The 22,787-nt window shown below is 41.8% G+C and overlaps 1 protein-coding gene and 1 long non-coding RNA gene across 2 annotated transcripts; one reads left to right on the forward strand and one right to left on the reverse strand.

Annotated features, from left to right (window-relative positions):
- Positions 1-406: 406 nt before the first annotated feature.
- Positions 407-5,366, forward strand: LOC308188535 (cyclin-dependent kinase inhibitor 1-like). Its single transcript, XM_080577721.1, is given in 3 exon segments — positions 407-909; positions 911-1,065; positions 5,180-5,366. Coding segments are annotated over 3 exon segments (543 nt in total). The 5' UTR covers positions 407-589; the 3' UTR covers positions 5,248-5,366.
- Positions 5,367-12,599: 7,233 nt separating this feature from the next.
- Positions 12,600-14,222, reverse strand: LOC308188537. Its single transcript, XR_013945553.1, has 2 exons — positions 13,479-14,222; positions 12,600-12,948 (listed from the first exon to the last, which is right to left on the reverse strand). It is a non-coding gene; the product is annotated as an uncharacterized lncRNA (long non-coding RNA).
- Positions 14,223-22,787: the final 8,565 nt, after the last annotated feature.

Consider the following 22,787-nt stretch of genomic DNA (forward strand, 5'->3'; position numbering starts at 1 on the left):
ATGTTTTTCTGATTTTCTATGTTTTTCTGATTTCCATCACCCTTCTTTGTCCTGGAATGCCTCCTTTTCAGTCCCTTTCCCTTGTTTAAGATAATACTCTTGCTAGACTTAAGTGCCACCCCTGTGCTCTCTTTTGCTGCAATTCCTACTGCAGCAACTCACAGCAGTCTGAGTCCCCAAAACAAGACTGCCCACTGTTAGGCAATGTAAACAGAGCATAACAAAAGAAAATAACAGTCACGGCCTCAAGGAGTGTTCTCAAGGAGCGTTCTCCACTTCCTTGTGTGACTCTGCCCCTTTGCCCACCCCCCCGTCCCCCCCCCCGTCCCCCCCGTCCCCCCCCCCCCACTGCTTGGTATAAAGGAGGCACAAAAGAGGTGAAGAAGGCATTTCACACTTACCTGTTCCCTGTCAAAGCTGTTGCCACAGATGCATCCTGTAGAAGTCGACGGCAATTCTCACTCTGGGCTGGAGACTGGGATAAATTTCTTTAGTAACTTTAGATAATTTCTTTAGTATCTTTAGATAAAGCATCGGAGGTTACTGCCACAGTCCCTTGTAAAAAGCACGCAGCATCTATAAATGGAACATGCAAAGTGTGGCTGATGGTCTTTCTGTCCTTGGCAGGGAATTGCCACTGTACATACTCACCAGAGAGCAGCACAGAGGAGAAAAGATGGAGCGGAGGCCAGGGAAGACAGCATATGCTCGGAGGAACCTCTTTGGCCCCGTAGACCACAAGCAGCTGCAGCAGGACTTCCAGCACATGCTCCACAACAGTGTCAAGGGGGCCCAGCAGAAGTGGAACTTCGATTTCCTGTGGCACAGGCTAGCGGAGGGGCTCCTGCAGTGGGAAGGGCTGGAAGGCCACAAGGTGCCTGCTTTCTACAGCTGCATGGTGGGAGAGGCTGAGACCACTGGAGCACTTGTACTGGCCGCTGGACAGGGAAGACAACAGTCACCACTTTGCACAGATAGCACTGACAGAGAAACCCAAAACTTCCACGAAAACAGGAGCCAAGAGGATCCCAGAAGGAAAGAAAAGAAGACAGACATCTTTAACATGTGTGTGAGACCTTGGTATTGCTCAGGTGATCAAACCTAGTTCCAGCAGCTGTTTAGAAATTCTTTGGCAGGCCCATAAACTGGTCTTAAAGAAAGTGCAGCCCTTCAAAAAAGCATCTGAAAGAAAACAAACTATTAATCAATGGGAATGTGATGTGTTTTTCAAAGGCACTGTGCCACAACCACCCTCTAGGCCCTTAAAGATCTGTTTGGGTCTTGTCAGTATCAGAGCAATAAGATAATGACCTCTTCTTGCGGGAGGATGGTTAGAATGGTTAGACAGGCGGTGTGAGAAAAGCAGTGGAGTTATTTCTCAAGTAAGAGCCCAACAGGAAAACAGGGTTGCCCATCAGATGGGAGGTTTGGATTTTTTGGTTGCTTATAGGTTTAGCCATGTGCTTCCCAAGTGCAATAAGGAACACCATTCACCCAGCCAGGCCTTCTGGAGAAAGACCAAAAGCTGGAGAAAGCAGACAGCTGTCCTGCTAATTTCAGATTTAATATTATAGTCTGTGAAGGCATCCAGGATATTTAAGGGCATATCAATCTTAAACTTGGCCAGGTGGCAGCAGGGCTTAGAATTTTAAACCAGGACTTGCTGCCAGATGTACAAAGGAATGAGTTTCAGCACCCATAAAAGAGCTTTAGGTTTTTAAAAGTCCTCAGCATTCTGCATGCTGAGCTCTTCTGAAAATCTGACCCCTCGTGTTCTCAACAGAAATTTGAGCTTGTTGAAAAATCTAATCCCATAGATTATTTACCCTTGTCCTTTTTGGGCTCTTGGTTTATCCATCACTGAGGTTTTCAAGATGCAGACCAAAGAAGAAGTGAAATTTGAGAATTTCACTTGAGACACCAGCTTGAAATTGCCTAGAAGATAATTGAAGTTAAGATTTCAGGAAACACTTTCTGAACAGTGATGTTGATCTCAGTAAGTCAGACAATAGAATAATTTGCTATTTGAGGGTATAAAACTTAATTGCTGGAGAGAGGTTCAGGAAGAGATTGAAGATTAATGAAGAGTGGAACATTGTACACTAGAGTACAGAACAATGATGTTTAATGAGTGCTCTTTTCTTCTCCAAAGCACTTTACAGCCATTAACTAATTAACAGTATAATTTACAGGTAAGAGTACAGAAGTGTAATTCAGAGCACAGTGTTGTGATGGTTTGAGGGAACTGCTGTTCAATTGTAAATCTCTCACTAGGTGTGTGGGAGTAAATTATGCAGATATTTCCAGGGGATATTTTTCTTCCGTTTTGTTTTCCCCAGGCAAGAAACATTTCAATAGGGGATGTGGAAACCAAAATACCACACTGCACAGTTTAACACTTTCCCACATATATTTTCATAAGAGAAAACACTTTAGTCTAACAACAGTACCCTTCTCCCCAAGGAATCTGGGTCTATGAGATGGGCCAGGAAAATCGTTCACAGTTGTCATTTTTGGTGAAGCTTGGAGACTGGTTCCTCTCTCGTTCCAGCACATACAGAGGCACATACACAGAGCCAGCTCCATGTATTGCCAGCTCTGTGTATTGCCAGCTGAACGATGCCTTAGAAGTTTCCCTCCAGCAGCAGCAAACTCCTTCCTCTGGGCATGACTGAAGTAATTAATTCAAAACTGAGACATGGTGTTACAGGAAAACGATACCTACTGATATGGTCTGAGCCTGTGCTTCTGCCCATTTGCTCAACTTCTGCCATCCCATAATGGAAGGTTAGTGTAGTATTGGGGTCTGGGATTTGATCTGAAAACAGCTATCTGCATTCTCCCTTGGTCAACAAGAACACTGTAATACTTTACATTAAGATCCAACAATGTGTGTTTAATTTAGACTTTAAAAGACAGCTGTGGCCCATTAAATAAATATCAATATATTAAAAACCAGCCATTGGGTTTTGTGGATGTTGGCGCCTCTAGAGTGGAAGGAGCAGAGGTTTTCTTGCTGTGTTTGACTCCTCAGACACGCAGAGAACTAACCAGCATGAAAGTAGGTTTTCCCTTCTATCTCCCACCCCTTTTATGTACACTACCCCATCTCCATTCTCTCCATTTCATTGTGGTCCCAGTGTGGTCCCAGTGTGAACCCAGGTTCAGTTTTCTGGGAGAGCCTCAAGTTCAAAAAGCAGCTCAGCTACAGGCACCAAGTCTTTTTCACATTTTCCTTTTTCTCCTTTTTTTTTTTCTTTTCACTAACCAGGGTTGATGAACCATGCCAACTTTATACTTTTCTTCTTTTCCAAACCTTTTGGCCTGTTTCAGCCTGATACACTTAGACCTTGGGTCTTCTGGGAGACATTCATAAGTCTCCTTTGCTAAAGGTCAAGGTCGAGAAAATCGTTAACAATCCTGTGTTTTCACTAGAGGCCTTGCTTCTGAAGCAGATAGTTCAAAAACTCTATTTTCTGTAAGGTAGATGGGAGAAAATGGGGTGGAAAGGAAAGCAGTCATTTAGGTAAGTATATTTAAACAACAGAAATCATTCCCTCCTTGGTGCCTGTGCCCAGGTTTTCCGACTGACAGGCTGCAGGCAGCATAGTCCTATTCAGTACATTACTTAATGCCAGTGCAAGTGCTCTTTAGAGTCCCACAGGCAAACCAGCCAATTTCCACAGACTCTGTTTAGTGTCTTAGGTAGAGACTAGACTTTCTGAATATGGCTCTGGGGAACCTGCATCTCCCTGGCTATTAAGTGCCCCCATCAATTCTGAAACTGGGCTCAGCTGTGAGGCATGCGGTGTCTGAGCAGCTGGGCTCTGGCTGAAATCCTTCACAGGATGAAATGGGAATAATTATTATTTAAGTCTTTTCTAAATTTTCTCATCTACTAATCATTAACCTTAATGTATTTCTTTTCCTAAAATAAAATGGAGGATAGCTGTATAGAAGTCTTTTAAATAGGAGAAATAAGGATTACATTTTGCAGTGTATGCTTTTTTCTTGCTGGTACTCCTTTTCTCTGCTGCTATGCTGAGAGACTGCAGTGAGCTGTAGCAATAGAGGGACTTGCTCTTCTACAGAATTAGCTGTGTGTGCTCCTGCCTGGGAGAATACACTTTCCTTGAGACCAAGTGCTGCTCCAGAAGCTTGGCTCAGAGCTAGCTCAGGTATTGCTGTGCTCCATCACACAGTGCCATGCGGACATATATATCCCTAAGGAAGCTGGCTGCAGGCATCCCCTTGCACAAGCTTGGCTGTGAAAGCCTGTTGGATTGCAGTCCTCCTGCCAATAATATTCAGTACCAAAAATAATACAAGAATTTATGCTGCCAATTTGACTCTACAGAAAGCTCAAGTTTAAACATCAAGAAGCCCACATCCTCAATTGGTTTAAATTGGAACAGTTTCATTAGTATGAATACAAATGATTTACACAAAGTAAACCCCATTAACTCTAAATATAAATATGCATCTAGCTTCTATTTCAGTACATTTTGCCCTATTTACCTGAAAAGAATGTTTCAGTGCAAGATTGGGAGGCAGGGAGATAATTCTTATATAAACCCTTTTTTGTAATTGCAGTTCTGTAATTCAAGTTGACTTACATTTACACCTGAAACAAAGTTTCAACCACATGAATGTATGGAAAAGTAAAGGGTATTCTCTTAAGCTACAGCACTTACTGTCTAAGTGAAGAATGAGTTATAATTCAGTGATAGTGCAAGGTTTTACGCAGTCCTCCCTGAACTTGCATTTGACCATTTGACCAGCAGAAATAAAGTGCCCCATAAATATAGTTTCTCTCAATGACATTTTACAGAGTATTTTTTGTTATTTTTAAGGTGAAAAAAATAACTCTTTCTCACTGAAAAGCACTGACATAGTAGAGCTAAAAGGTGGAGTAAAATGTCACATTGCTCAGCTTGTGTAATAGGGTTGAAAGTCTTTTGATCTTAACTGGATAAAAGCCAGCACATTTCCTTTGTTTTGCTTGGTATTACACAGCTTTATGTGGAACATACTAAGGGTATTAATTTTGTTCATTCACAAGCCTTAGAGGAGTCTAAATGACTTCTTTAACACGAAAACAAGATTTGAGAGATTTCTTTGAAGCAGCCTTTATCGCTGTTGCAGTTGTAATTCAGTCTGTTTACATGTTCTTCTCTAGATTACTACTCAGCAAAGAAGCAAATCAAGACGAATACACAAGCTGCTGCAAAGAAGCCAACTTTTTGAAAGCAAGCACAGGATTGTCCTGCACCAGAGAGGTTAGAAACATCTGCTGGGTTTCCTCAGCATTCAAAAACTGTGCAGGCCGTGGACACTTCAGAACATCACATGGAGATGTGTATTCATGATAGCAGCAATGAAGAGTCACAAACACAAAAAACTTGTAATGGTGTCAGGACAAATCAACTGGAATCACTTTGATAAGAAATTACTAGCCTTAAAAAACACTGGTTAGCAATTTTGGACGACAGAATTTGGCGAAGGCTAGCACTTTAACATGCAGTAAAAATCACTGAGTATGAGAAAGTGGTGGACACTTAAAACAAGTGTGCACATTTAATACTGTGCTTAGAAATGTCACTGTACAATTTGGGCTTTTTATATTGTTATGTCTTTGCATATCCTCTTTTTTCCTTTAAGCAGGAATGATTTACTAAATTTCACCATCTCAACTTTACTGGTCTGAGACACTAAAAATAATTCGTAGGTGCATCTGTGATTTTTTCAGGTAAAGAATTTTGTGCTTGCAACTGTTTGGAGTATAAGTAAGATCACTTGGGTGCCAAAAGTATGTATATATTTCTGGGATGTAAATGGAGAAAGCTGAAATTACTTGGGAAAGTTTCCATTTATATCAGCAGACATTTTAGTCCTGTAATTCTGCCCACCATGGAAGAATTGAATGAGGTAGTTCAACTTGTTATGGGTAGAAATTTCCAGAAATACTCTTTTATCTTTAAAGTCTTTCCTGTTATCATCTGGTCAAAAATTCATCTGTTATTTTCATCTGTGCTATACCATCAAGGTCTATGAGTTTGCACAGGGAAAATGAAGATAAAATTTGCAGTGCATTTGTCCACAGTGTTTTTAAATGCCTGCTGCTTGTAAGAACATGCTACAAATGGGGGAGACTGTTTAGTTACCACTTGGTGCTTTTTCTTCATACTAATAATGTTTTTGTAAGGAGAGAAAGGGCATTAATAACACTGAAATTTCTCTTCCTCCTGATGTTGCATGGACCACTTTTTCTATGGCATTTGTTAACAAAGACTTTTCCATCACCTACTTTTTATTTCCCTTTTTCATTTCCCTGACTAGTTTGGATAATTGAGGTTTTACAGCACATAATAATCAGTGGGTAAAACAGAAAAAGAAACCTACAAAATATACACTGTAAATTATACTGCTGCATATGGCTGTAAGATGCATGCAGTGTTTAATGAACACATTTGGAAAGAGCTCTGTAAATGTCAGCTTTTTTAGAATGTCGTATGATGATGGAACACTATTTTTCATCTCAAATCTAAACAAACCAAGGTTTCTCTTGGGTAGTAAAAATTAACATGCACGTGCGTGTGTGTCAGGTGTGCACACAAGAAATGGAGTAAGCAAGTAATACGCTCTGCATTACATGCAACATCAGGATGGTTTAGTGTGTTTCTTTTTTTCCCGTTAAAAGCTACAGTGATTAGACAAATAATAGTTGATTTGTCCCTAAAGGGCAGAAAACTGTGATTTTAGTTTGTTTCCATATGCTACAATAAAGATCCTCAGCAAATTGTGGTCAGAGACAGTTTCCAGCTGCATGCAAGAGAGTCACAAGATGAGATTTTCTTTCTTGAATTTTTGATGTAGTGAGGAACAAAACTTGCTCTGGCTGATATCAAAGGGAGTTTTACCCAAGTGAAGCAGGGTAAGGGTCAACCTGGCAACTGCTGCTAGTACTGCATTTGGTGTGTTTTTTGGCCAGGCCATTCTATTACAAGCTTCTCACCACACTGAGATGTAGCATAAAGGCATGTGATTGAGCTTTTTGTATGTTTGTTTTTATTTTTAAACTTTGCTTGTGATTAGAACAGGCTAAGCTATATTTTTTAAGTGTGATGATTTTCTCTAATTCAGAAAAATTGCACAACTCTTTCTCCGTGTGTTTGTGATTTTAAATCAGACTGATGACACTGTGCACCTTTTTGTTTTGTAGCAAGGTTACCTGCATAATTACTTCTGACCAGGTTGACATGAGCTGTGCATGAAAGCTTGTAAGTCTGCCGTGCACAAGGTTATTGTGAAGTAAGCGGAGTCTTTTTCTTCCAAGGGGAAAAAGGATACATCTCTTTATTAAATAATGACTGTTGATGCACTGCTGTCCCAGAGAAACAAGAAAGAATCTTTTTTCCCATCAATTACATAATAGCTCACTGCTAAAGTGTACATTTAAGGGGAAATATCTGCAACAAAAAGGACCAGGACCAGGACCCATAATGTCCTAGGAATTTGTAAAACAGTTGTTGAAGTTATCAGCAACATATTTTTTGGATAATGAGCAGATATTGGCCCTTGAATAGAATGTCAATATATTTGGACTCAAAGGTAGAGACCCTCTTTGAAAATGAAGCCTGTCTGTGTTTATAGCATCTCAGTTAGCTGTAACTGTGAATTCAGTGCTTGGGTAGAAAAGAGTTTTTTGCCAGGGAGACAAGTTGATGTCTTTCTACTTGCTGAATACATATGTTAATATCCTTTGAAATGACAGAATATTAGAAGTGGACAGTAACACAACAGAGAGAGATGGGGAAAATGTTTCCATACTGGTGTTTGCAATTGGAAATTCTTATATTTGCACCACAGGGCCTAATCCCCCCTGGTGTACACTATTATAGTTCCACTAATCCATGGTGGAAACGCCTTGGTTTCCGCCAGAGGAAAATGAGGCTGAGATGTTTTGCACTGGTTCTTTTAGTTACTTTAAACTGACAAGCAGCTAACTATGTAAAGCCATTGCCTTCTTTCTACCTGCGGAGGTTTAAAAGATTTTTAAAAATGGTTTCTGCCTTTTTTTGTGTGTGTATGACAGCCAAAAATAACAACAAACCTCTGATTAGAATCTGAGCTTCATGAATAGTGTAGATAAAGCATGTCTATCTTTATTTCATTAACATGCTGACAAAAACAGTGAAACATGGAATAATTCATTCTTTTGTTCATCTTGTAAATTGTACTTTCTCATTAAACACTATATACAGTGGGATACATTAGTATGTAGGTGTAATAAGAGTATTTTTTTTTTTATTTTATGTGGGTCTAGCACATTCCCATTCTTTAAATGAGGCAGCAGGCCTGACTGAAAAGGCAGCACACTGAAGCTTTAGTCTGCTTCACTGTGGCATAAACAAGGCATTGAACATACCAACTCTAATTCTGACCACCAGAGCTGGTCAGGGCTTCTTTGCTGACCTTAGAGTTGGACTGGCTGTATGGGTGTATGGCTATCTATCAAATCCTAAAGCAGTGCTCTCTCATAATGAGAGGCATAGGGATGCACTCAGAAATCAAAAAATCAGGGCATTAAGGAAATGGTAGCAGCACTGTTTTAAGGTCTTATGCAGCTGCCTAAGGACTGCACAGCAGAAGGCAGACCGCATCAGGAATCCGTGACACATTGTAAACTCCACATACTGATAAAGGGGTACAAGCATGTCTACCTGAGCCCCCTCCTTCCTGTCTTACCAATATGAACTGCACGCGTGATTCAGGGCCATATAGTACTCAACAGCCACAACCTAGCTGATACTGTGGTGTGACCAGCATATTTAGGAGGAAATTCTTCACTGAGAGAGTGGTGGTGAGGCACTGGCACAGGTTGCCCAGAGAAGCTGTGGATGCCCCATCCCTGGAGGTGTTCAAGGCCAGGCTGGATGGGGCTTGGAGCAACCTGGTCTGGTGGGAGGTGTCCCTGCCCATGGCAGGGGGGGTGGAACTGGGTGATCTTTAAGGTCCCTTCCAACCCAAACTATTCAGTGATTCTATGATTCTTTATACATTTGAGAAATACATAGTTCAGATTTTTTTCCAGATGAAATAAATTTGTCCCAGGTACAACACAACATTGGCTGAAAATGGGACAGAGCAAGTCCCAGAATGGCCCTTACACTTGTTTTCTGTTTTGTACAAATACAGAAATAATATCTCATATATGGATCATTTTATTAGATTCCTTTCAGCAGAAGAAGGTTGTTTCACTTGGGCAAGGTAGCCAGGAAAAGAGATCTTCTGCATGTTTTCAATCTTCTTCAGGATGATGCAAGTACAGCTTTCTTCTACTTAAAGCAACTCCGTTGCAAACTGTTGGTAAGTATCCTTTTGTAGGATAGCATTGGTTTCCTGGATAATTTGCTGCATTAGATGCTTTATTATTCCACTGTTGTCTTTTGGATCCATGTTAATAGGCTCTGGAGATGGGCCTTAATGTCACAGAAATGTTTCGCAGGAAGGGAACCTAGGAAATCACCTAGTCCATCCCCCTGCACCGTAGCAGGATCAGGACTGACTTACTCCAAAGCTTGTGAACTGCCATGGGAGATGATTTTTCTGTTCACTTGGCAAATCTAGTGGGCAGCCTAGGTCAACAAAGTTCCTCTGGAGATTCAGAGAGTCTGTGTTACACGAGTTGCTTGCTCTCAAGTACTAATTTTCCTTTGTTTGTTTTGTTGTAATGCTGTAGATTCAATTTAATTCCACATAAACAAGTTGGTGTGCTGAAACATTCAGTTGTCAGCTGTGGATATTTGCAATGTCATCAATAAAAGCTAATGCATATACACGTCTTAACAGCAAAAGACATTTATTTGTCTTCTTTGCAGGCAGGTTCCTCATGTTTTGTTTCTGCATTGCTCTGACCTGGACTCCCTGCACTGGTCCCTCTGCGCAGTTCCACTTTTTACAGTTCATCACTTCTACACACAAAATGTTGGCACAGACTGTGGGGTAGTATAATCTAGGCTGACCTACAGCCCAGAAGGTGTGTTTCTGTAGTGGGTATTTCATGGTTTCCCACAGAGGTGTCGCAAACCATATAGGAGGAAACACTTTTTTTCTTTCTTCATTTTCTGAGATTTTTTTTTTACTTAGGAAATGCTGCCTCTTTTTCTTTCAGCAGTCTGTTCCCTTGGCAAGAAATATGACTATCAGGTGTTTAAAATTAAAGTTGTTAAAATCAAATTTGCAAAGGCAGGAGGGTTTGCCCCAGTGTCCTGGACAAAGTCCAGCTTTGGTAATTATGTCTCGCCTAACTAAATCCTTCTTACAGCTTCATGGCATTCTTCCTGTCCCACTGAAATCTGCTATGGAGAGCTGCTGTGACATGACGTGTTAAACATCTGCCATGTTTTTGCCCAGAAGTGGCCGCACTTCAATAGCAGATTAAGTGATTTATGGTATGTGGCATGCATACACACAGATTTTTATTACAATGACTCCTACTGAACTATAGGAGTTACTTAGGAGCAGCACTTTGAAAAAATCAGCTCAGTAACTAAATATGGATTTAAAGGCCTCATGCTAGGCCCCTCTTTCAGATGATCTTTTCCCAACCCATCCTTTCTCTTATAAGGAGGCGCTGAGAAGTGGCAGATGCATGTGATCAGCTGTGTTTATAGGATAATAACCTTCACTCTGCCCATTAATCCCCTCCATAAATACAGCGTACATTCCAGAGTGCTGAGCTGCTCCAGCCATCGGCAGATAAAAACAACACATATGCACCTGCTAAATAAATATTTTCCCCAACTTTGTACAAACGTGACATTTCTTCCTTGCAATTACACTGGCAAGAGACCAAAGACAGTAGTTTGTCCTGCAGTGCTGACGGGCCAAGATAAACTCACAAGGAGAGAGGAGTGAGCTGTGGAAGTGTTTTTTGGCACCGTCTGGGGACCTCTAGTGGTCCATGAAACTTCAGAAGATCGTTCACCTACCATTAGCATTTTCAAAAATAAAAAGCAATGTGTATTCTCACACCATAGCAGCAAGGAGACAAAATGGAGAAAATAGGAATATATGGATGTTTCTGGTGTTTAGCTCCTGTAAATGAAACCATTGTGGCAGCAGTGATGTAATCGGCCTGAGATTCTTTTTCCTAAAAAGTTGGGTGGTCCTTGGCTTGAAGAAAGGGGAGGAACACTCTCATGATCCTACTGGAAAAGGGAAACTCATAGAATCCAGGTGATGCATAGCACTTGCTTCTGGTTTTAGAGTCAAGCAATTTTACACTTCAAAATCATAACATTAAACTGAGCAGAAAGGCTTTATTGTGGATATTTTTAAATCCATATCTCAGATATGTCCCTGGAGCTGGAGCAATGCCAGTAAGTATGTGATGAATGAAATCCCTTCAAAACTCTGAGATATGAAAACTACAGTTGTTATTGGTTTGGATCATCTGCATTCTGCATTTGGTTACATGGACTAATAGAGACCACGTGTCCCTCTTCTTTCCAATACGTGTATGTATATCTGTGTGCATGTCTGTTTTGTGCATGTCATGTACAGACAAAGTACTCCCAAATGCACATTAATAATGTGTTCATACCCAGGAATCACCAACCTTTCTGACCTTACAAGCCACATGTTGGATTCTTTATGTGGTCAGGAACCACAAGATACATATTCTGGTCTGTCAAGGGAAGTGGGGAGCTAGGAATGAATGGAAAAGGACAGCGACTCCCCTTTACTCTCATGGGACTGTTGTGGCACAGGGATGGACTGGGTCCCTAAGTAGCACAGGTACGGTGAAATCATCCTTTTCTTAAACCGTAGGAAGGTTATCAAAATACCCACCTCCATTATTAGCTAGACAAAGACTTAAAAAGAGCAGATGTGGCAGGCACCTTTTTGCGAGGCTGCCCAAGGGGAGCAGACATGCCAAGCCACACTGGCTCGTCCAGCGGTGGCCAAGAAGTGTCTGGGGACTGTGGTGGCCATGCCACTGCAAAAGGGTGAGGAAGAAGCAGTGTCCCTCACCCTGTCTCTGATGGCAAGGGGAGCTTGTGAGCTGTAAATGAAGTGCTGTGGAACTAAATAGGCTTTACAGCACAGCTATGTTAAGCTACAGCTTCCCCTTCTATCAATAGACCTTTCGCTGAAATATTGCAATATTTGACTTTAAAGGCAGCCAAGCAGTACAGCATATTTATTTGCTCAGATTAAAAGCATTGCTTGAATTCTTGTGGCTAGACAATTTGTCTTGTCCTTTTAAAAGAGAAAAAAAAAAAAAGCCATACCAAACAGTGAAGCAGCATAAAGAGGCTTGGATGCAGGACTGAGAGACTGCAGGGACTTGTTAGCTTGCCTGCTGCAAATCAAAATCAGCCTTCTTACCTTTCAACAATCTTCATCCCTTTGTTATTTGTGGTTACCATGAAATCTTACTCTAAGACTTTCTCAGATGCTAGAATTAGATAATATCTCTGGAGAACAGTGCCAGTCTAGATAAACAAAGCCATGCAAATATTTCATGTTACTATACCTATCGTCTGGCAAGACTCCAGGGAAAAGCATATATGTATAAAAACATATATGTATTATTTAATTAATTCTTTATTATGATTATTCTTTATTGTGTTCATGCATCCGTATATCTGTATACAAATATATAGAGATGCATGGGTATTTGCATCTTACATACAAGTATGTTTTTACTCTACACAAAGCAATCCTACTCCAGGAATGAACCAGAGCAGCAGCTGGGTGACACATAACACACCCGTTGCCTGTTGTTTAGTAAAGTGATGAGAAGCTCTTCCTGCAAGAGGGACTTCGACTTCACACCAAAGATCCACCCTGTCAACTGCAACAACACTCCTCCCACGACTGTCTCACCCCAAGCAGTGAAGCCAGGGATGAGTAGACTTCAATGTCCAGTGTGTGTTCCTAGTCATAAGAATATTCAAAAAAATAAATAAATAAAATAAAAATAAAAATAAAAATAAAAATAAAAATTAAATATAAATATAAATATAAATATAAATATAAATATAAATATAAATATAAATATAAATATAAATATAAATATAAATATAAATATAAATATAAAAATTTAAATTTAAATTTAAATTTAAATTTAAATTTAAATTTAAAAAAAAAAAGGAGGAAGAGATTTTGCCATGAATCCCTGAACTCCACGTGTTCACCCAGACATGCACTTGCCATGGTGCCAAAATGAAAACTGTAACATGATTGTCTTTAGGCCACATTATTTACTGTCCCTATGTAAGTCTATAACTATAGTTATAACTATAGTCATAACTGTATTTGATATAGTCTAACAAGAGAAGAACCATCACTTGGACTGTTCCTTTCATCAGCAGCCTGTTTGATGAAGGAGATCCACACTAAAGGCTTAATAATGTACGCAGAAACTTCACGATCTTACAGGTAGATGCATCCATGTAGCCACTGACCTCATATAAAAACATCAGCTGTATTAAATGCAGATCTCATTCGCGCAATTTTTCAGTCCCAGCCAATTCTGGCAGCACGACGAGGACTACTGCTCAGCAGCACTACAGAATCCAGCAGCAGATTTGCAATTCCAGATGCCACAATTTGCTTCAGCCCACTTCCAGCATCTTTTATTTTTTTTTAAACTGCTCCTCTTAGGGAACAATGATGAAATCGTTGGATAGTTTTGTGAAGATGAGCATCTGATCAGTGTCTGAAAGAGAGGAAGTGACAAAGAACCCAAGGTCTTGTTCTCACGGAGCAGACTGTTACAGTATTTCAGTTCATTTTCCTGAAAAAATGTAATAAGAATAATATCAGGATTTCATGCTAAGTGCAAATGAGCAGACTGTTCTGCTTTGCATATTTATACATGAATCCAGCCCAGAAAAAAAAATCATACTGAAGGCATTGAAAAAAAAATAAAATCAGTGCATGGAAAAGGACTTAATACATTCACAACGTTATTTAGCTCTAACAAAGAACAGCAACCCCAGATGACCTTCTGGCTCCTGTCTCCACCCAAGTTCTTGGCCCGTGTTCAACGTCCTGGCAAAAGTTGCAGACATCCGCAATGCAATGCCAAGTAGCTGTTTTGTCTGTAGATATGTAATAGAGATTAGACGAGTGGTGGTGGGGAGCTGCTACACATAAAACAGCACCTCCAAACACAGAGCTGGCATCCAATTCCCATCCACGAGCCCTCTCCCAGTGGTGCCAGGCACCTCCCGAAGGCTTCAATGGCTCAGCAAGAGCCAAAAATGTCCAGTGCTGCAGCTCACGGGTCCTGCCTCCACCCCGGGCCCCCTCCTGTGTCAGGGCCGAGGCAAGGCTTTCATGTCAATGATTAACTCCACGCAATGGGGCTCCGCCGGCTGTGCGAGGGGTGGCTAGAGAGCAGGGCCCGTGACATCATGCCCTGCTGGTGTGCTGTCACGGATCGCCAATTCGCCTCCCTGTGCAAGTGAGCAGAGCTGGCGCTGGACTGGAAATGGGAATGTAACCCTGCGCATATGGCTTGTTAACACTTCCCGCGTGGGGTCGGGCTCACACAGGCACCTGAACCGTGCCCATCGTGGAAGCAGCTTGTGTTTTCCTGTAGTGGGCTTTAAAAGAAAGTCTAGTTTGGACTTTAAATACCTTTTTCCTCTTTTTTTCCACTGGAGACAGGAAACAGTTCTTTCATGTGTTTGGAAACACAAACTGTGACTGGCAGAATATTAGAGAGCAGAAAAACAGCTTTTGAAAAAAGGTCCTGGAGGGGTGAGCAAGGCAGATTAAAAGTTAGACCCCGCACCTATCTAGCCAAGCTCTTTGAATCACACACCCCCAGCTCTAAGAGGTTTGTTTGCACTTTCATCATAGAACTGACTAGACGTGCAATTCAAGTTAAATGGAAACTGAAAAGGGGGAAAATGTTGGCCTTTCCTTATTTCTCTTTTTTCTTCTCCTCCTCCTTCTCCTCCTCCTTCTCCTCCTCCTCCTCCTCCTCCTCCTCCTCCTCCTCCTCCTCCTCCTCCTCCTCCTCCTTCTCCTTCTCCTCCTTCTTCTCCTTCTCCTTCTCCTCCTTCTCCTTCTCCTTCTCCTTCTCCTTCTCCTTCTCCTTCTCCTTCTCCTTCTCCTTCTCCTTCTCCTTCTCCTTCTCCTTCTCCTTCTCCTTCTCCTTCTCCTTCTCCTTCTCCTTCTCCTTCTCCTTCTCCTTCTCCTTCTCCTTCTCCTTCTCCTTCTCCTTCTCCTTCTCCTTCTCCTTCTCCTTCTCCTTCTCCTTCTCCTTCTCCTTCTCCTTCTCCTTCTTCTTCTCCTTCTCCTCCTCCTTCTTCTTCTCCTTCTCCTCCTCCTTCTTCTCCTCCTTCTCCTCCTCCTCCTCCTCCTCCTCCTCCTTCTCCTCACTTATGTATGAAGTGTAAAGAAAGCATCAAATATCAAGCATTTTGCTTCAACATGTGTTAATTTTTACCATCTATACTCTTACCAAGACTGGTATGACTGGGGAATGAGTGCAAAGGAAGCTGCCCTAAAATAACATGTTAATTCTGAATAATGTAATATGTACAATTATAGCATTTTGTATAATATGTAATAATTATTCAATAAGTTATTAAATTCTCATTGTGCTAATATTTTGGGTGAATAGCAGGCTGCCATGAGAAACCAGGCAAGAGAACATGAGGTCTCTATTAGACACACAGATTCAGAAAACACTCTGGGTCTGTTAGGAGACAGACCCAGCCACCTTCCATGAGAATTTGCTTCCCTTCCTAGCCAAGTAACAAGACTTGTCACACAGAGCTGTCACTAACAAGCAGATGAGCCACAAGACAGAATTGTTTCAAATAATTATTTTTTTCCTCTCAGAAAGGGTCTCCAGTGATGATGACTGGTGCTGTCCCTTCCCCATGCCTGCTCACCCTCCGTCCCCTTGCCTGGCCAGCTCAAAAAGCCCTCGCTGATTTCCCTGCCCCACGCTCCATTCCTCCACCCCTGCAGCAGGTTGGGATTAATCTGGCAGCACAGCTTCGTGTGGGAGGATGCTGTGTGTATATTTTCCCTCTGGGAATAATTAACCAAGGTCAACATTGCTTGAGCCCTAGATGGGGAACCATCAAGAAAAACACAAGCACCACAGAAAGCGGTGCTGGTAACTTGGTATGCGGGAAACCATCTGAGTCAGAGATGACCCAAACCCTCTGCATAGTAGTATTCAAGCAGGGGCCACTTTATTCAAGCATCGCCAACCTCAGGTGCACTTCCAACACCAGTCACTCCCCCATCTCCCTCTCTGCTTGCACCAGGTAGCCACTTGGGCAGCCAGTTGAGCAGACCGCCCCCACAACATGGGCAGCTTACTGAGTGTTGTAAAGGGTGGGCACAGCAGGGGTGAGGTGATGTGAGGAGAAAGCATATGCAATTACTGTTTTTCTATAGCAAACCAGCACCTGACATACCCTAGCAGGCACGCTTCATTGCACTTTTCACAGAAGCAGGCTTTTGAAACTCTGAGCAATTGGTGTGCTTGGCCCTCCCTTGCTGGACTTCTGTTTGGGGCAGCATCCACCAGCGTACCCTGTGGTGTGCAACAGAAGAGCAGACAGAGCCACTCTTCATTTGCAATGGAGTTCACAGAACTGTAATTTACAGAAAGGTCTCTATCCAGTTTGTAAGACAATTAGGAACCCTTCAGGAAGGAGGATGTTGGTAAATGATTTTTATCCAACAATTGTAATTCTCCTCCATATTTTTTTCCAGTCCCATGTACACTTGAAGACCCTTTTTCCTTTTCTCTTCTGAACAGGGATTGTCTGACTTTTTAAAACTAATAATGGAAAGAACAAATGCATGACGAAGACTTGAAGAGAGCTCTGCCTGAGAGCACTGATATGTTGTGAAGATGAGAGGGTGAGAGAAGAGATCTTTGGTGTGTGATGAGACCCAGATGTCCCGTTCTGGATGTGTCCAGAGAAGTTACTATGTCAAGTGTTTGTTTAAATTGGGTCCCACTACACAACTGTGTTTATTAGTATAACAAAGTTGCAACAGCCAAGGAAAAAAAAAAAAAAAAAAAGAGAGAGAGACTCTCCTGATGGAAATGAATTGTGTAGCATAACCTGGTGGTACATAGGACTCTACCATGGTATTTAATGTCTCTCCCCACACCGAGAGACACAGGCGCCAGTAGGTCTGTAGAACCATTGGTAGACAGCCAGGGCATACCATTTAATGGAAGGACATCATTAAATATGCCTTTATTTTTATTACTTTGTAATATTATTATGCAGCTGAAATAAATCACAAGTTGTTTTTAGTGGGATTCGGTCACAAGCCACAAAAGCAATGAGCTAGGGGGCTCACTTCTCGGTCTCCCTGTAAGCAACCTTCTGTACCCACTGCAAACAGTAAAACTTGTGCATAAGTGTCAGCCCAGGGTCTTCTGCTCTTTCAATATTTATTAAATGCACTGATAAAAAAGTGAACTCCCAGGACCAAGTTCTACACTCCTGTAGCTCAAGTCTGCAGGCAAGCATGGGTTGCAGAGGCCCTGGAACAAACTGGATGGCTCCATGCTGATCCTGCCTCACCATCTCGCTGTCCCAGGGCTAATGCGTGCCAAAGGAGGAATGGAAGAAGCGTGGTAGAAGCCAAGTAGGTTTCAAGTATCTTGCAGGATTCCTGCATCACTCCAAGCTCCCCTCTCAAATCAGGAAGGTGCAAATGTGCTTCAGGCTTGCCTAACTGGTCAACTGCAATGCAGCAGCTATCTAGAAGAATTGGAGAGGGAGTTTGGCTCAGCCTTCTGCAACCAGATGGGCAAAATGTGAAGTCTTCAGACATGAGCAGAGAAGTAAAAAAGGAGATGTAAAAATCTGTGCTTGGATCCTCACCAAATTGTGACTAAATATCTCAGAGGAAAGGGTCTGTCCTAAGAACCCATCCCTCACTTTCATACCTCAGAGAGGATGCAGAGTATTGTTAGGCTCTGAATAGGATAAACTCTTAAAGCTTTGCTATGCAGCGATTCATTTTCTTATCTCTTATGCAGGTGAGAGGTTAACTTTGTGGTGCAAAGCATTCTGTAGAAAAAACTAATATGCCACTGAGAAGTTATTATCCATCGTGTGCTAAAGTTAGCTTCTCATATTTTGTATTTACACTGCTCCCAGTCACCTCTGAAACTGCTGCTAGGTGTGCAAGTTCTCCCTTGAACATTTCTTTTCCTTTTTTTAGTCTAGATGTGCACAGATGATTTCACAGGAAAGAAGAATGACAGGCCATTATTTAGAGAGTACTGCTGAAATACTGGCATTACTTTTGTTAAACAACCATTAGCTCTTTCTTGTCGTTGTTAAGATGCCTTTTTATTTCTTTTTGTCAGGTAAATGTTAACAGGAGGTTTATCATTAATCACCTTTGCATTTTTGTATGAGGAGATACTACCCATGTGAACAGCGTGTGTTGCAAGACTCCTTTGTTTACTATTCAGATACAAATTATTCAGATCTTGAGTTTTGGCTAAAGCATATCCAATCTGAAATAGATAGAGTCTGTCTCAAAAGGAAACCTCAAAAGGCTTCAGCTTAAGTCCAGTTAGATGCATGTATCACCTACTTGGATGCTGAAATGTATGCAGATCAGAAAGGTGAGTTACACCCATGCTGACTGGGCCTGATCCCTTGGTTGTCCTGTATGTGTTGCATGATGGTGTTCAAGATGATCCCTCCATGATCTTCCCCGGCACCAAGGTCAGACTGACAGGCTGTAGTTCCCCAGATCCTTCTTCCAGCCCTTCTTGTAGATGGGCATCATCACATTTGCTAGCCACCAGTCAACTGGGACCTTCCCTGACAGATGATGGAAAGTGGCTCGATGAGCACTTCTTCCATCTCCTTCATTACCCTTCAGTAACGGTGGACCCCACCTGGCCCCATAGACTTACATGCATCTAAGCAGAGTAGCTGGTCACTAACCATTTCCTTGTGGATTATGGGGGCTTTACCCTGCTGCCCATCCCTATTTACCAGCTCAGGTGGCTGAGTACCCAGACAACAATTGGTCTTACTAGTAGAGACTGTGGCAAAGAAGGCATCTCAGCCTTTTCTTCATCCTTTGTCATGTTTTCCCCCACACCCAAAAAATGATGGAGATTCTCCTTAGTCCTCCTTTTGTTGCTAACATATTTATAGAAGCATTTTTGTCTTTAGCAGTAGTAGCCAGATTAAGCTCCAGCTGGGCTTTGGCCCTTCCAATTTTCTCCCTGCACAGCCTCATGACATCTTTGTAGTTCTCCTGAGTGGCCTGGCCCTTCTTCCAAAGTTCATAACCCTCTTTTTCTTCCTTAGCTCTAGACAAAGCTCTCTGTTCAGCCAGGCTGCTTTTCTTCCCTGCCAGCTCATCTTTCAGCACATGAGGACCACCTCCTCCTGTGTCTTTAGGATTTCCTTCGTCGAGAGTTCCCAGCCTTTCTGGACTTTCTGGACAGTCCCTTCAGGGCTGTCCCCCAAAGGACTCTGTCAACCAGTCTCCCAAACACACCAAGGTCTGCCCTCCAGAAGCCCAAGGTGGCTGTTTGCTAACCACCCTCCTTACTTTTCCAAGAATCAAATGAGAAGATCTTTCATTTCTTCCACTGCAGGAGTTCAGAAAATCCCTATAACCTGTTCTTTTCTGTAATATGGTTGTGTTTCACTCAAGCGTATTCTTATTGTTAATTTTAAGTCCACCTTTTGCTCCTTGTCAATCTTATCTTACTTACAAACATCAGAAAGGAGATGAATAACCATTCTTCTAAAATTCCCACTAGTACATTGACACGCCTGTGAACAGCACTTCCGTTTGTGATCTGAAAGACACTGGAAGAAACTCTTTTATTTGGAATCAAAGACTGCTTAATATCTTGATTTCTACAGAAGCAATGTCCCCAACAACTTCCACAAGACCAGGATTTGTCTGTCAGCAACACAGAGCTCAGGTTCATTGTGAAGGTATGAGCAGCAGCAACAGCAGCAGAATAGGCTAATCTGCTCAGGATATTTTCTTTCCAAAAACAAAGAGGCATTGCAGAAGAGACATCTCTGAGCAGCATGTTAAAGAGAGGCAGTAAATCTAGGCCCAGTTGCTGACTGGTTCTGCTACAGATCTCCTAGCAGACTCAAGGCGAGTCTTATCTCAGTGTGCTTCAGAGTACATCTCTAAGACAATAGATAACTCATTTTTACAGTCACTGCTGGAAGAAGCCATGAAGGGGAGGGAGGAGAGCTGGCATATACTCACAATCACTCCAGCAGCTCACAGGCATCAACACCATGAGAGATTCTGCAAAAGGACAGGTCTGCAAACAGAAATATTCAACATTGCCTGCCATCTTTTGTTTCATAAGTAGGTTTGGGGAAAAGGAAGGTTTCTCCTGTATTTCTGATGAAGCTTTAGCTCCTATTCCTGAACTTGAGGAATGCCTCCTTACCACAACTTCTTTACTTCCCCCTTTTATGCATGCACGTGCACACACACACACACACACAAATGTACACACACTTCTTATTTGCATTTGGGACTTGGTTTACAGAGGGTTTCTGTTCATAAACCTAGTGGGACCTGTGCTCCCAGGCCAGTCTCTTCAGAGCACTAATTCCCCCCTCCCTCCCTTGCTATGCCTGCCAGTGGAAAAAATTAGCAAACCCTATTTACAAATATTTTTGCCTCTTGGCCCTCTGCCTAATGCTGTGCTGTTAAGGCTGTCGTTGTTCCACTAAACAGTTGCCAAATGTTTTTGCATGCATGCATTGGCTTGCTTTTGAGCTCAGATATTCTTATTCCACCAGCTGCCACCTATTGTTTCATTCAAGGTGAATGCTCTAGACTTCAAGCTTGCCCCAAAATTTTCCCTTTACTACACCACTAAAATATACTCTCCCAGCAACACTGGTAAAGTTCCTCCACTAAGATATTTTGCTGCAAACAGTTTTTCTGTCCCAGCCTCTCCCCTCATCACAGAAAATTCTCTGCTCATTCCCCTAAGTCTTGAATCTACATCAGATGAGGTCAAGGAAGCTGTAGCCTCAGAAAGTGAGACCTCAGTGGAATTTGGGTACCCAGTTCTAAAAACAGTGTCCTGGAAAAACATCTTGTCAGCTGGATCCTGATCCTGAAGACAAGTAAACTCCATTTCTGCATGCCCAAGGATATCTGAGCAGCTTAGTGTCTAAGCCAAGTTACAATCAAGGAACAAAATGCTTCTTCTCGTCTTTTCCCTGAGGCTCTTTACCTAATAGCCATTCTCAGAGCACATTTTCAGGATTCTCCTCCCTCCAAAAGGCCTAACTTTTTCTCTTAAAGTACAGAATGAAGAAACAGTCCATGTTCACCTTCCTTCCCTCTTTCTTTTTTTACACCCATGTTGAGCAGTCGCCAAGAAAGGCAGACACCCACTTTCCTTCTCTCCATCTGCAGAGACTCAGTCTCCTGGGATGCACTTAAGGAGCATCTGTCATCCAGCTGGGGACCAGACGTCCAGCTAGCCCTGTTCCACATCAGTCCTGCTGAACCTGGGCCAGCATGACTCAAATGACTATATTATGTATGCCTTGTTTGAAGGATCATTGCTATAATGAATTATTTTTTTTCTGTCTTTTCTTGTTAGTGCAGAGAACTATCAGGTCTAACCAGTATATATACAGGCCATTTTGATTAGGGGTTGACACACTAGTTTTTTGTAAGCAAATAGCAGGAATGATGATAATGCTACATGTTCTGACACACCATCCACATACATGTATGATTTGTATGATTACACAGCCCACGGGTGGCTTCAATGTTCTGTTGTATATCAGTTTGGAAGTCATACAAAATACAGATTATATGCACAAATTATAGCCAAACAAGGAAGGAAGGAAGGGAGGAAGGAAGGAAGGAAGGAAGCAAGAGAGAAAGAGAGAAAGAGAGACAGAAAGAAAGAGAGAGAGAGAAAGAGAGAGAGAGAGAGAGAGAGAGAGAAAGAAAGAAAGAAAGAAAGAAAGAAAGAAAGAAAGAAAGAAAGAAAGAAAGAAAGAAAGAAAGAAAGAAAGAAAGAAAGAAAGAAAGAGAAAGAAAGAAAGAAAGAAAGAGAAAGAAAGGAAGAAAGAGAGGAAGGAAGGAAGGAAGGAAGGAAGGAAGGAAGGAAGGAAGGAAGGAAGGAAGGAAGGAAGGAAGGAAGGAAGGAAGGAAGGAAGGAAGGAAGGAAGGAAGGAAGGAAGGAAGGAAGGAAGGAAGGAAGGAAGGAAGGAAGGAAGGAAGGAAGGAAGGAAGGAAGGAAGAAAACATAGATGATTACTCACTGTTTTATTCTGTGCAAGAACATTCATGTTTCTGTGTGTAGTGTTTTGTCCCAAATGTATGGGCAGTACAGTTTACTAGTGTTTCAACAGCAGCTGAAATAGACAGTGATAAATGGATGTTGAAGAGCAGTCAAAGGAAGCAAGTTTCATATCTGTAATTGCAAATGGTAGCATGGGAATGTGATTCTGAGACAACGAAAGAAAGATTTATGTCTCTAATGAAAACAGCTCCAATGTCAAACACAGCATAATTTCCCAGACAAGATTAAAGTACAAGAACGATCTCCAGAAATTACTCTGAAAAAATCTGAATAACAAATGCATTTGAGAAAATTGCTAGGATGGTTTGCAAATAAGTAAAAAGGATGACATAACACATTTATTAATTATTATGATTCATGCATCTAGCTTTAGTAGCAATGCAAGACAATAAATTAGAGCACAGCCAAGATTTTCTGCACACTA

Source organism: Anser brachyrhynchus (genome assembly GCF_964034855.1).
Source record: "Anser brachyrhynchus genome assembly, chromosome: 1".
NCBI lineage: Eukaryota > Metazoa > Chordata > Aves > Anseriformes > Anatidae > Anser > Anser brachyrhynchus.